The 14871-nt window shown below is 42.5% G+C and overlaps 1 protein-coding gene across 1 annotated transcript in view; it reads left to right on the top strand.

Moving 5' to 3' along the window:
- Nucleotides 1–174: 174 nt before the first annotated feature.
- LOC148820762 (hemicentin-2-like) overlaps nucleotides 175–14871 on the top strand; it is a 33296-nt gene continuing 18599 nt past the window's right edge. Inside the window, exons 1-11 of the mRNA XM_088933399.1 lie at nucleotides 175–428; nucleotides 3999–4037; nucleotides 4323–4580; nucleotides 6513–6845; nucleotides 7333–7569; nucleotides 7846–8082; nucleotides 9981–10217; nucleotides 10598–10834; nucleotides 12137–12373; nucleotides 12794–12999; nucleotides 13610–13745. Coding sequence (XP_088789525.1) covers nucleotides 377–428; nucleotides 3999–4037; nucleotides 4323–4580; nucleotides 6513–6845; nucleotides 7333–7569; nucleotides 7846–8082; nucleotides 9981–10217; nucleotides 10598–10834; nucleotides 12137–12373; nucleotides 12794–12999; nucleotides 13610–13745 — 2209 coding nt within the window. The 5' untranslated portion in view covers nucleotides 175–376. The remainder of the gene's footprint in view (nucleotides 429–3998; nucleotides 4038–4322; nucleotides 4581–6512; nucleotides 6846–7332; nucleotides 7570–7845; nucleotides 8083–9980; nucleotides 10218–10597; nucleotides 10835–12136; nucleotides 12374–12793; nucleotides 13000–13609; nucleotides 13746–14871) is intronic.

Genomic DNA, 14871 nt, shown 5'->3' with positions numbered 1-14871 from the left:
GAGAGAAGGAGGTGCAGATGGAATGGCAAAACCGAAATGGAAATGCAGGAGAACAAGGGACGACGACCTTTTTGAACTCCGTGCCTTTGAAGGACTCAAAAAAGGACGCTGCAGACTGGCTTTCTGCTTGCGGTTTAGACAGCAAGCATTTTCAACATCCTTCAGAGAGGATTTCCTGTGCACACGCGACAGCGCACGCACCTCATGGGTGAGCGGACTCAGCTCGTCCCTCCATTATTACACTTTCTGCGCTGAAATGGTAAAACCTGAAAAATTTTGTTTTTGAATCCTAACGCCGGTCACCGCATAGAGAGAGAGCAAGTTGTTTTTTTTGTTTTTTTTCCAACAAAAGCCTGAGATTTACTGTTATGAAGACATGGAAACCAAGATGCATCTGCTTATCTGGGTGTTGCTCGTCTCTCGGAGGGGTGAGTAATCCTGTGTGTGTCTACGTACCAGCAGGAGTACTGATTTAAGGTCAGGCAAGGGGAAAAAAATCTCAGAACAGCATTTTCTCATTAAGGCTTTAATCACTTGGTGGTACCCAGCACGCAAGGGGACTACTAATTCTTGGATTGGACAAAGAGTGATAACTGATCAGTATTCCTTCATCTGTACTGTAATTGCATGGCTATCCTTCAACATGAATGGTTTTTATTCTAATTTCCTGTCTACTTTCAAAGCTTGATTGATTTCTTTTCTTGATTATGATGTGGGTTACTGTTATTACTGTTATCTTACTTTGGCATGTTGTCTTTCCTTCTGAATCTGTATCTGGATCCAGGATAGCATTCTCAATTTTTGTAAGCGACCGAGCGGATAAATCAAATATAAAATAATTAATCATAACCCCCAACTTGTAAAAGATTATACCTGAGCGATTATATGATTAGAGGCACACGAGTTCTTGGTTCTCTGGTACAGCTTTGGTGAAAAGAGCAATAATTCAGGCAGGCCTGGCTAAACAAATATTTACTAACAATATCCATACAGCATATTACACATAACATAAACGTGCAATACACAAGTTTCCCCTTAGTACAAATTTACAAATAAGGCAACGTAGAGGGCTAACATTGTGACCACCTACCCCAGAAAAACCCCAGACGCTTACCAAGTATTCTAACTCTTGTATAATACCTACAAAGGCCCAAAGAAGAAACAATCTGGCTTCTAAATTAACCAGAAAATAATCTGCGGATAAATTTCTCTCTGTAAACCTGGGTGCCGCAAAATATTAGATATGATGGGAACCTATCTCCTTATTCTGAAATGCGCCTACTAACCATGAGAGGGTGTTTCTAACTGAGGAATTCTTTACATGGGAAATCAGAGTTCTCTAAAAAACTACAGAGCAGATACTTAGCTCCAATCTGGTCTTTCCCGGTGATCCGGAAAAAAAGAGCTTCCTTTCTCGTCTTCTTCTTCTGTACCAGCCTAATCTTTATATATAGTCTTCATGGGGTCACAATATTTAGATGGGAATCATTAACAATTGTGAAGTGAGGAGTAGGTGAATTAATGATTTACTGCTTTATCATATTCTGGAGCAATCAATACAATTGAAATTCCCTGAGAAAATGCTAAATATTTTGTGTTACAATGACATGCCTGGGCTTAATTGTTAATATTGGGCAGATTTAAGTTAGCGAGAAGAAATTGCAGTTCAGAGAAACCTAATAAGGCTTGAAGAAAGTTAGTGGGCTGGAATTCTGAATATTTTTACACTTATTAATCACTCATGAACCCCAGTGAGTGGGAAAACGAACTCATTTATGATACAGGAACCCAATACTAAAAGTCACCAATTTTCAACACCCTGCAATGCAGTCACTTCAATATAGTTCAACAATTGCCATTAGCTAAGCTACTAAACGAGGCCGTGCAGCTCCGAAGCGGGGAAAAAGAAATAGAAAATGAGCCACTTCCCATCTTGACCCTGCCTGAAGCAAAGTTCCCCATCACACATTTTCGTGTGAAACTCGGCCCAGTGAGACCAAGCAATGTGAATGTGATGTGTGACAAGAGAAACGCCACATCTGCGCTTACCCAAACCGAGCCCGTTACCAAAACTGTTAACAAGTGAGGACTCCACCTTGTTTCCCACGATTATTAATAGATGATTGTTTTTTGTTTTAAAAACGTTGCTCAGTGACAGATGTGGTCTCACAGTTACAATATTGGCCAGAAACGGGCTCCCTTCATTTCAGTGTCTAAATGAACTACAGTACTCGCGAAGCTCTCTTTTTTTTCACAGAAACAAGATAACATGAGAGATAACATTTTCTGTTGACGCTGACGCTGGTGTTGCACGTCTCCCGATTTAAAAACTTGATTGGGGTCAATCGGGTAGAGAGATGTAGACCCAGATCATTTTTACCAACAGTGGCGCAATCAATTAAAAAAGTTGATCAGGAATCACACTTCATCAGAAGAGCTGTTCATCTCTTTCCTTTCCAGATTGCCAACAAATTTATGTGGTCCTAATTAGCAAAGTAGGTTGTGTGTTGCATAAGCAGAACTAAGTCAGAACCCAGAAATCTATAAGGAAAACCTTGAAGGCTCAGTATGTAAGCTCAACATGCATTATGAATTCTCCAAAACAGATTGCTAAAAACAGATTGTATTAGAGGAAGAGGCTTTTTACCTACCCTCTTCAATGCAGCACCATCAGCAGCAATCTTATTATTATGGACCAAGTAATAGGTTTATTCCATGCTGAGAAAAAGAAGAAAGAAAACAAAACGTTTCGGCCATGGAGCCTTCTTCAGGTGTCAGGAGAAATAAACCAGGTGTCAATAGGAATAAACCTATTACTTGTTCCTTTGCAGCCTACGCATGCTGACGCAGCTACCCACCTGAACTACTATCTTATTATTATCATTGTTTTTATTAAGTATATATCCCTTTTCATCCCAGAAGGTCTCAAGACAAAGAGGAGACCCCCTTCATTCACTACTGCAGCTCAGCCCCCACCTGGGTGAACCACAGCAGCCTTAATAACTGTCACTCATACAAGCTTTCAATGCATGCAAGTTACAACTCTTAACGGAACACCTGCCATGGTTCTGCATTGATATTAATGCATTTTCACTTTCGTCTTTGAGGGTAAATGAAAATAAAAAAGGGCAATGCATTCTCCCCCCCCCCCTCCATTCTCTCTCCCTCTGGTCCCATGAGAATGGCCAAGGCAAGGGTTTGTGTGATAAGACTTATTCTTGCACAAGATTCCTTTGTCACTTCAGCTGTATCATTATCTCAGCAGTCAACACCCTCCACACAGAAAAGACTGAAATCCTGAAGGGTCAGAATGATTGAACAGAATTGCAATTCGGAGAAGCTTAATAAGGCTGGAAGGAACTTAGTGGGCTGGAATTCTGCATATTTTTGTACATTAACAGATGTATATTGGAAAGGAGGCTAGTGTCTGATTTATTCAATGCAATAAACGGAGGCAAAATCGTGTCAACACTCACCAGGTTGGCTGATTTTGGGAGTGTTCTTTACGGGACCTCTTCTGGGATTTTATGGTGATTATATTTGCCGGGTTTCACTGCAGCTACAAAAATCCATCTCATGAGATCGGGTGGGGCCTGAGATAGCTTTAGATTCTTGGTTGTCTTCATTTGACACAGCCATGTCACAGTTCACTGGTGGGAAAAACCATGACTGTAGTCAGATGCCTCTTTCCTTAGAAACCTACTTAATTAACAAACAAACCAACTGGATGGATTAAACAAATGATTAATTGTTCAATTAATGCCCTCCTTTTGTATGTGAACTCACAATCTTTGTATGTGTTCCCTTTAATGTTCAGTGTGTTTTTTGTAAACTTTCCTGGGCTGTTCTAATTTTACATTTTTTCATTGTTTGCTTTGGTTGGGACGTGCAGTAGCCTACAGTCCCCCAAGTCTCTGACCCACACCTTTGTGTTGTGATAGTGTGTCTGAGTTAACAGCCTTGGCTACAAGCATTTTAACCTTTCCTTCCTTTCCCAGCTCTTACTCAGGGAGGGGAATCCATTTCAGCTTCAACAGGTAGGTCACATTCTCTCTCCTTCTTTTGTTTTTTTTTTAAAGAGATGAAGCTCAGTACTTTAAGCCACAGTCACAGATCAGAGGTTGTTCCATGGGCCAGTTAAATGACTTCATGTGAGGAATAACATCGACTATTGGCCTGAGGTGCCTAATAATAATAATAATAATCAAAAATATAATCCAATTATTCAAATTTAAGGATTTCCTTGAAAGAAAACCTGTATTATTTAGTGACTATAATGTTGTGCAATGTGTTTCTTAATTACTTACCATTGGTTGCTCCAGACTGTCCACTTGAGATCAGCCCTCAGAGAGCTGTGGTGAGGTATGGGGACCCAGTGACAGTGAACTGCACTGCAACACAGACAGCCAGAGGAATGGGCTGGGAGGCAACAGTTGGGTCTACAGGCATGAAAACAGGTGTCCAGTCTGTCATCTGGAATGTCAGCAGTCTGACTGATTGGACTGCAGAGCCAAAGTGCTACGGAAACTTCAATACTGAGCCCAGGCAGTGCAGGAAGAATCTCAACACCACTCTGTACAGTGAGTAGCCTTTTATAATTGATGTATAAGGTAACCCAGTGAGTTAGTGCTTCTTAATAATGTTAGATCCCTCTCTGTCAGGCAGTTCCCATGACTAGAGAGAGAGTTTTTGCCTGAAAAAGCAAACATTGTTTTGTAAACTGTTTTTTAAGTCTGCTGGCTTAAGTGCCCATGAACATTGCTCACACATTATTTAAGGTGACAAGGTAACACATATACAGTATTTGTCTGTACTAGCATCTTTAGAATCTTTGCATGCGTGCTTTTGATTTTTTACTCAAAGCATTGTCTCTTTACCCACAAGGGTTAGGAGAGTATGAAACAAACTACCAAGCTGCATTTTTATGCCACTTCTTTCAAGAAACAGATGGATGAGGCAAATCCCTGGAGCAATTAACTACTCAGCATCAAACAGGCTAGATGGGCTACGTGGGTCCTCTCTTTTATAACCTTTCTCATGTTCTCACTTCCAGTACTGGTACTGTCTTGCATGGGAGGTTATATACTGCTTGGGAGTATATCCCTGTATATCCCTTGCTTGGGAGTTTATATACTGGATGTATATCTGTAATTGTTATCTCTGCTGGGCTGTGCGGAGCTCAGCTGGTTCTCCCATCACCAAGATGCAGGGTTCAGTTCTTGTCAGCCTCCTGCCTGGTTTGGTCACTTATTCCTGATTCCTTCTCTGACGTGGGTCTCTGTGACACTGCATGGGTTGGTGGGGTGTTGTGGGCTCTTCAAAGCAGCGAGCATTTTATTTACAATGTAGAATGCTAAGCAAAGCAGAAACCAAAGCTTAGCTCTTGTCAAGCTCATCCTGACATCTCTATTTGCTTACTAAATACACAAGGCAGATTTGAACTTTAGACGAACAAAACAGTTTTAAAAAGTCTTCTTTGCTGCATCCTGCTAAGGTAAAACCTCCCCTTTCTTTAAAACCTTTATTTAATGATACCTCTGCTTCCTGCTCTTAATTGGTCACTAGAGTTATAGAAGTCGCGAGAAGGATCAGGTGACAGGTAATCAGATGACAGGAAGTAGTATGATCTTCACCACAGGCTTCTGGGACATGTAGTTGAGGCAGAATCTACCATATTTCTGTCTTAAGTGGCACAATAGATCCCTACAGCAGCGAGTAACTGCAGTGTCTCATATTGTTGTCTTTCTCTTAGACAACACTTTTGTCCATGATTTTGGTGTTCTTAATGCAACATTGGAAGTTATATGAAATTAAAATAATCTGAAAAGGGCAAAAGATGTTACTTGTTTAGTTGATACAGATGTTGGTCAAATATAGTACTTTGCAAATGGAGGACAAGCAGAAAAGCTAAACTTACTCCTCCTTCCATGCGGATATTATATGAAATTACTTGAAATTAAGTGAATGTCAGAAACTATGCCTGCGCTAACATCACAGTGTTAAACAGATCTGTTTTTCCCAATGAGGGAAAAAACGCTCATTTCTAGTGATTTTCCGTCAGCGGACGATCGAATGAAATCATTGCACTGTCATTCACTGAAATGTCGTCCCCACTGCAGTGATGAGTTTGTCCTCACGTGGACAAACCCAGTTTCGCACGGCAGTCATGATGGCTGCACATATGTTGATAACCTTCAGATATTTCCCATCTACAGTTTCTGTCTCCTTCAGTCTGGGGCAAGGGAGTGCAGACGTGTGTGAAGCCAGGGCAAAGGGAACGGCCAGCATGCTCTGAAATCCCACACGCCAGCTGTGGCCATGAACACAGTGCCACTCACTCCTACAGAGGCCATGCCCCTCTCTCTGTGTATGCATATCTGATGAAGTATAGTATGTAGCTTCTTTTTCGTTATAAGTGCTACACTGAATCACTAACACCTGGTTTTCCTTGGCTGCTTTTTAATTTCAATTGCCTGTTACACTAAAGTTGTGTTTCATGTGTTTCCCTTCAGAGTACCCAGACAGTGTCTCTCTCAGCTCTGACAGCCCAGTGGATCAGATGGTGGAGGGGAGACAGTACCAGCTGCAGTGTGAGGTCCAGAACATCGCTCCTGTTCAGTACCTCACTGTGAACTGGTACAGAGGACAGACACTGATTCACAGTCAGGACTTTTCTACCAACACTACTAGAACACCTGTGAATGTGTCTGTGAGACACCTGTTCACCCCTGACAGAGCTCACAGTGGACAGCAGCTCACCTGTGAGGCAGAGCTCAACCTGGGCCACGAAGGACCACAGCCCCCTCCTGTAAATCAGTCTGATCCTCTCAGCATCACAGTGCTGTGTGAGTTTATGTAACCTTATCATTTGCAATTCAGTTATTCTGTTTGGTGTCTCTGTTTTATTGGTGTTCTGCTATTGGGCACTTTATCAAAAGCATTCTTCTGCATCACTGATATCCCACTAAGTAGTGAAATGTGTTCACTTCAGCTCTAAATGACTGACTGTCATGTATTCCAATTAAACAGAAATTAATTTTTCTTGTTCATCAGCTACAGCCAGAACAGCACAGAATTTAGAACTAATAAAACTACGCCAGTTCGACAGACTGCTTTAGACTTCGTACAGTGACCAGGACCAGACGACACAATACTGCTGCTACTTACTGTTTTGTCATATCTTTTCTCTGTAGGAATGTACTGAGTAGGCTGCATCAATAGGACAGTATACTCTGTAATTTGATAGCTTGCATTAGTATTCCAAATTCAGATTTTACTTCGTTGCAATTAAGGATAATTTGATAGAACTGAATTTTAAACTTTTATTCACAGATGAACCTGAGATCACAGGGTGTCCTCTCAGTGTTACTGTGGAGGAGCATCACAGTCTGCAGAGCAGTGTGACCTGTACAGCTGAGGGCAGCCCTCCCCCTGAGACCAGATGGGTCCAGGATGGACAGCAGATTGACCCCTCTGTCAAGCTGACCAGGACTGATGTAGGACAGTTCACCTATGAAGCTACTAACACACAGGGGATCGTGAATCACACTGTGACGGTAGAAGTGAGATGTAAGTTTTGCCTCAATATGTTTACCTTTTATGTACTATTTAACACACATGCTCGGTATTTATAAATACGGTGAACATAATACGGCATGTATATAAATAAAGAGATGGAGAGAGGGTGATGAGACACATCGATAGACGATATGTAAGGATCAGGCATCCCTTTCAAAGAGAAGATGTAGCCTATGGTGCCTTATTCCATTCTGTTTTTAAATTAAAACAATTCTCTTAACAAATCGTGCTGATCATTTTTTTATTTCATATCCACAACCCACACAGACGGCCCTGAGATCACAGGGTGTCCTCTCAGTGTTGATGTGGAGGAGCATCGCAGTCTGCAGAGCAGTGTGACCTGTACAGCTGAGGGCAGCCCTCCCCCTGAGACAAGATGGGTCAAGGATGGACAGCAGATTGACCCCTCTGTCAAGCTGACCAGGACTGATGGAGGACAGTTCACCTATGAAGCTACTAACACACAGGGGACTGTGAATCACACTGTGAACATCTCAGTGATTTGTAAGTACCATCTAAAATATTGTTATAAAATGGGGGTTTTGAAAATAGCAAAAATCAGGAGCTGACCTAGCAGATTAGTCAATAAAATATATGATCATAACCCCCAACTTGTAAGCATTTTGCCAGAATATACCCGAGCAGCTGATATAGTTAGAGGCACATGAATTCTTTGTACTCTGGCACAGCTTTGGTGAAAAGAGTGATAATCCAGGCACATTGGGTTGAACAACTGTTTATTAACAATGACAGTGACACACATTACACCACACACAACATAAAGATACAAAACACAAGTCACTGTATTTACAGTCCTACTGCATGTCTAAATCACCCAGAACATCCCAGTTACCAAGTAGTGCTACCAAGTACTCGACTCTTGAATGATGCCTACAGAGGCCAAAGAATAATAATAATAATAATAATAATAATAATTGCTTACACTTACATAGTGCTTTTCTGGACACTCCACTCAAAGCGCTTCACAGGTAATGGGGACTCCCCTCCACCACCACCAATGTGCAGCATCCACCTGGATGATGCGACGGCAGCCATAGTGCGCCAGAACGCTCACCACACATCAGCTATCAGTGGGGAGGAGAGCAGAGTAATGAAGCCAATTCATAGATGGGGATTATTAGGAGGCCATGATTGGTAAGGGCCAGTGGGAAATCTGGCCAGGACGCCGGGGTTACACCCCTACTCTTTTCGAGAAACGCCCTGGGATTTTTAATGACCACAGAGAGTCAGGACCTCGGTTTTTCGTCTCATCTGAAGGACGGCGCCTGTTTACAATATAGTGTCCCCGTCACTATACTGGGGCATTAGGACCCACACAGACCACAGGGTGAGCGCCCCCTGCTGGCCCCACTAACACCTCTTCCAGCAGCAACCTTAGTTTTTCCCAGGAGGTCTCCCATCCGGGTACTGACCAGTAGAGGTCAGAAGAAGAAGAGATAGATAAAGAAGAGATAAGCTGCCTTAATGCAATACAACCTGCAGTTAAATCTCTTCCTCTAACCTGGATTCCACAAAACAAATAGGAGTCGACCTCCCTATTCTAAAATGCACCAGCTAGCAGGAGAGGCAGTATTAAACTGAGGGATGTCTCACTCAAAAGAGCTACAGAATCGCAAGTTCTCTTTGCAAGTTTCAAAACCTTAGCCCCCGTCAGGTTTTCTTTCGGGAGGATCATGAAGCAGGGGCTCTCACCTGTCTCATGTTACAGGTTCCAACTCCTCCTGACTCCTCTCTCTCTTGGGCTCTGACCTTCTTTCTCTGCCCTTCGCTCTTTTCCTCCTCCTGAACTCACCTTATAGGGTGTGTTTCTGGACTGTTGATCGACACTTAATCATTTACCAAGAACTTTAATTAACTAAGTAAACCAACTTTATGATTGCTGTGATCACAGACTCTTGACCCCCTACATCTCAGCACACAGCTCTGAAGCTGGAAATGTTTACAATGCCAGGTGTTACACTCTTTGTCTAGAGTCTTAGACACCTCCATTGTCTGCTACCACAGTCTGTACCAACATTTATGTCACTGTGTCATGCTGATGGAGTAAAATCAGGCTGCAGAGCTCCTGGGTGGCTCCTGCAGTGAAGTCTTCGATCAAAGTGCAAGACACAGTACATTCTGCAGCCTGGAGATCACAGGTTCAGATCTAGACTGTGCCACTAGCACCATGTGGTCAGGTGAAACCAGGACATGCACATGGACAGACTGAAATTCTTCTCCTAACTTAAAACGTCTGTTTTCAATTGTTCTGAAACTTTCAGAATAACACCCATAATTTTGCTCAACAAATGATATATTTCTTCTGTCTTATCTAACAGCAAGTTTCTAAGAGTATCACGTATTCCACTGGGTCTTTTCTAATCCATTTAATCAACCCACAGATGGCCCTGAGATCACAGGGTGTCCCCTAAGTGTTGATGTGGAGGAGCATCACAGTCTGCAGAGCAGTGTGAACTGTACAGCTGAGGGCAGCCCTCCTCCTGAGACCAGATGGGTCCAGGATGGACAGCAGATTGACCCCTCTGTCAAGCTGACCAGGACTGATGGAGGACAGTTCACCTATGAAGCTACTAACACACAGGGGACTGTGAATCACACTGTGACGGTAGAAGTGAGATGTAAGTTTTCACCGAATATCTAAAAGCTCTTACTGAAGCACTGATCCAGAGACAGTGCAGGCTTCACAGCTGCTGAACCGAATATATTCCCTGTTGTGTCAACCAGGAGCACATGTTTCCTCTAAGAACAACGATCTGTTTCTCAGAAGAATATCAGTTATTATGTCCAGGTTAAGCCTTATGTCCTTAACCCACAGATGGCTCAGCTGGAGCTGATGGCCTTTATGGGCTGGTTCCCTGAGCCCTGAGAAGGAGGTGGCAATTTCTTACAGATGAATCAGTCAATCAGACAGCTGAAGGCAGGCGACAGTTTTTAGGACAGGCAGAGAGGCGCTTCACTGATTTGAAATGTCTCAAAAAGCTGTGTTCTCAACCCACAGATGGCCCTGAGATCATAGGGTGTCCTCTCAGTGTTGCTGTGGAGGAGCATCGCAGTCTGCAGAGCAGTGTGAACTGTACAGCTGAGGGCAGCCCTCCCCCTGAGACCAGATGGGTCAAGGATGGACAGCAGATTGACCCCTCTGTCAAGCTGACCAGGACTGATGGAGGACAGTTCACCTATGAAGCTACTAACACACAGGGGACTGTGAATCACACTGTGAACATCTCAGTTCAATGTAAGATTCAGCTTAAAATGCGTTTACTTCTTGCTATATTTTTTTTGCATTGAAACAAATATTACAACTGCAAATTATAGAAAGTAAGACACTCCTATCCCAATTCACCTTTTGTCAGGAGAGCAGCAGAAATAACAAGATATTAACAAAATATGAGAAAAAATAGAAGTATCAAGGAAATTTCAAGAATGCAGGAAAAGGAGAATGGTGGTAAAATAAATGAATGTCAAATTTATATTATAAAAAAGAATAACAAAGTCAGGGAATTCAGTGCATTACTCAGCTTGTGTGTCTTTTATTCTCTGGCACATCTTGATAAAGTCATCAGCTGGTGGAGAGTGCAAACAGGACAAACAATAAATAATACAATAAATTAGATATAGTACAACACACATTTCACAACTGCTATTTAAAAATATTTAGATGCCTGTGAGTTACAGAACTGCTTTCTGAATTAGGAACGCCTTGAAAGGTAGAGAAGGAACATATCCTATTAAGTAAAAGGATCCTGCCCAGGAATTAAACTTCTCTCTAAAAAAGATGCTTAAAAAACCAGTGGGAAGCCATTTCCCCATTCTGACCAACGCATCACTAACCAAGGAGAGATGTATTTTAGCCTGAGGCTTCCACAATATTGGAAAGCAGAATCTCCTGAAATAAACATGGCAGCAAACCCCTTTCATGAAGAGTACAGGTTCTCTTCCAGTATTCAGAATACCGGCACAGAATCTGGTTTCAAATCTGCTGAAGTAGGAATACTCTCACAGAGTCCAGTCTTCTACATTACCGCCAACAATGGTGATGCTACCTTCTTTCCATCCAGCCATCCATTGATCTGTCCTGGCTTGAGGCCGGCTTTGTCCCATTAGTCATCCTTATGGAGACGGGCTTAATGACCTCAGTCATAAAAGCACTGCTCACTGTTTCATATTTATATTTGAATAAGGCTGATTTAACTGTTTAACGGTGAATTATATTTGTCTGTGTTAACAATTAGCACCCCTCCTTTGATCATCTGTATCTGTCACCATGTTTTCTTGCCTCCAGTCCCACGTGCAGCTCTATAAATGCATAAGACAATAATCATCATATTGAACCTACAGAATAGGTTAGATCTACGGGGGCGTTCATTTAATTAGCCCTCTGTGGTTAGAGTCATTCATTGGAAGGGTAGAAAGCAAGATCCCGTGGTGTGAAGTTGCAGACTCTGAGCTTTTGGGAATCGGTGCCATTTGTGTTGAAAATAAAAATCCCAAATGATCCAAAAGATACCCCGTTCAGCATTGTATCCTCAACCCACAGATGGCCCTGAGATCACAGGGTGTCCTCTCAGTGTTGATGTGGAGGAGCACCACAGTCTAGAGAGCAGTGTGACCTGTACAGCTGAGGGCAGCCCTCCCCCTGAGACCAGATGGGTCCAGGATGGACAGCAGATTGACCCCTCTGTCAAGCTGACCAGGACTGATGGAGGACAGTTCACCTATGAAGCTACTAACACACAGGGAACTGTGAGCAAGAATATATCGATTACGGTCGTATGTAAGTAAGAGCTACAACAAGGCTGTTTTTGAAGTGGGGATGTGAGTTATCTACAGTAGGATTATATAGTAGTTTAGGTGGGTAGCTGCATCAGCATGCGTAGGCTGCAAAGGAACAAGTAATAGGTTTATTCCATGCTGAAAAAAAGAAGAGAGAAAACACAACGTTTCGGCCATGGAGCCTTCTTCAGGTGTGAGGTGTCAGGTGTGTTGCCGACTCGGCCAGGTACATCTGGAGCTGATGGCCTTTATGGGCTGGTTCCCTGAGCCCTGAGAAGGAAGCGGCAATTTCTTACAGATGAATCAGTCAATCAGACAGCTGAAGGCAGGCGACAGTCCAGAGAAGTGCAGAATTTAGGACAGGCAGAGAGTCGCTTCACTGATTTGAAATGTCTCACAAAGCTGTGTTCTCAACCCACAGATGGCCCTGAGATCACAGGGTGTCCTCTCAGTGTTAATGTGAAGGAGCATCACAGTCTGCAGAGCAGTGTGACCTGTACAGCTGAGGGCAGCCCTCCCCCTGAGACCAGATGGGTCAAGGATGGACAGCAGATTGACCCCTCTGTCAAGCTGACCAGGACTGATGGAGGACAGTTCACCTATGAAGCTACTAACACACAGGGGACTGTCAGACACACTGTGAATGTTACAGTACAATGTAAGAATTTCCTTTAAAATCTAAATCCTCAGGGTAGATGTGTTACAGACGCTGACGTGATTGCAAGACCTGTTGTCTACATTAGCTGCACCATTCTTAGCTGACATTCTTGAAGAGCTTCTGCAAGGGGCATCTTAGTTATGAGAAATGCACTGAGTGCTTTTACCCATGCAGGAAAGAAGTCAGTTGTTTAATGCAGGAAAGAAGTTAATTGTTTTTCTTTGTGAGGAAAGATAGTAGGGGGATGAATATTGGTGTTGCACAGTACACTGAAGCCCATTGAGCGCTATTACACTTTTTTAAGATTGAAAAAATAGCATGCAAAGAATCTGTAAAGATAAGCAATAAAGACATGCCCAGTGTGATAAACTCAATATAAGTCTTTTTATGTGGCAGGGGATGAAATACATATTTGACATGATCATACTTTTTTCCCCCCCCCCAGACAAACCAACTTTTGATTTTTTGAATAAAACCCATCACTTTGCCAGCGGAAAAACAGTCATTTTAACATGCAGAGCTGAAGGCAGCCCATCCCCTCTATACCACTGGAATTATTCCAGAGGTCCTGACATAAAGACCGTGACCACAGACAGCAAGTCTGAGATCACCATCGCTGCCGCCTCAGTTGGAGATGGTGGTCAGTACAAGTGCATCGCTACAAATTCTCTTGGGCAGGCGGTCAAGACATTCACTGTGATAGTGGAGGAGCAGGGTAAGGTGTTCAACATCTCCTTATAAAAACACAGTAACAGTGTGCTTGTGCCTGTGTGATTCATTGGCTTCATTTAATCATTGTCTGCATCATTGTTTGCCAGATCCCTGCTTTGTTTTCTGTGTTTTACCATACTGTACTGTACTGGGACTACAATACTTGAAACACGGAAGAGAAAGAAATTGAAAGCAAAAACCTTTTCACTATTTTTTGAGTTTTTTTTAGTTCAAACAACTCATTGCTTCATGATAACAATGGTATTTTATTTCTGTTTAAATTAGCAGAAGAAGGAAGAAATTTCCTGTATTGGTGACAGTATTTCATAACATTTCTTAAATTCTTCCCGAATTGAGGGAAAGAAGTAGAACTTTGTGACGTATTGTAGGGGAGACTCCAAACCGGTTCCATTAATTTTAATCCAAAGTTTGACGTGCATCACTACTGTTCAAGTGACGGACTCCTTGTTAACTCCTATAATTTAAACATGCCTATGAAGCGTTTCTTGCAGTTTTTAATTCCTGGAATTGAGTTATTGAGTTTGAATGGTCTTCAGTTTGTGAAATATTTAAATGTATGATTTTCTGCCATAGCCGAACACAGTCTAATAGTGTTTTTTTCTCTTTTGACAGATCACACTTTTATCTTCATTATTTCTATAGTAACAGCAATCACAATCCTGACTCTGCTACTGTTGCTCCTTTTCTTCATCTTTCACGTTCACCGACACAGAAGTGGCACATACTCTGTTATTGGTCACCATGCCTGCGGAAGCAGACCGCATGGACCCATGGCCCAGAATGGAAATGCAGAAGAGAATATACCCCTTCAGGACTTAAGTCAAGCAAATCAACAAGCTAATGGCAGCACCTCTCGCTAGGACATTCGGAACCATGTGTGATCAGCCCAGGACCCCGCCAGACTAAACGTCACTGCTTAATTCCTTGATCAGGTTCTCGGACAGGCCTGGCTGCTCACTTCCAGGAGAGGGTTTGCTAAATGCTGAGGTGGAAGAGCTACTGAAATATTTTTTTTTCTTTTTGTTTCTAATTTAATTCTATTGGTTTCCTTTTTCTTTTTCTTAAGTCATCCGCCACAGTGTGTGAAAACCTACTGGATAAAGCTGTAG

The sequence above is a fragment of the Atractosteus spatula genome, chromosome 14 (genome assembly GCF_055471065.1).
Source record: "Atractosteus spatula isolate fAtrSpa1 chromosome 14, fAtrSpa1.hap1, whole genome shotgun sequence".
In the NCBI taxonomy this organism is placed as follows: domain Eukaryota; kingdom Metazoa; phylum Chordata; class Actinopteri; order Semionotiformes; family Lepisosteidae; genus Atractosteus; species Atractosteus spatula.
Note: the sequence above shows the minus strand (reverse complement) of the source record. Positions and strands in the feature narration are given on the sequence as shown.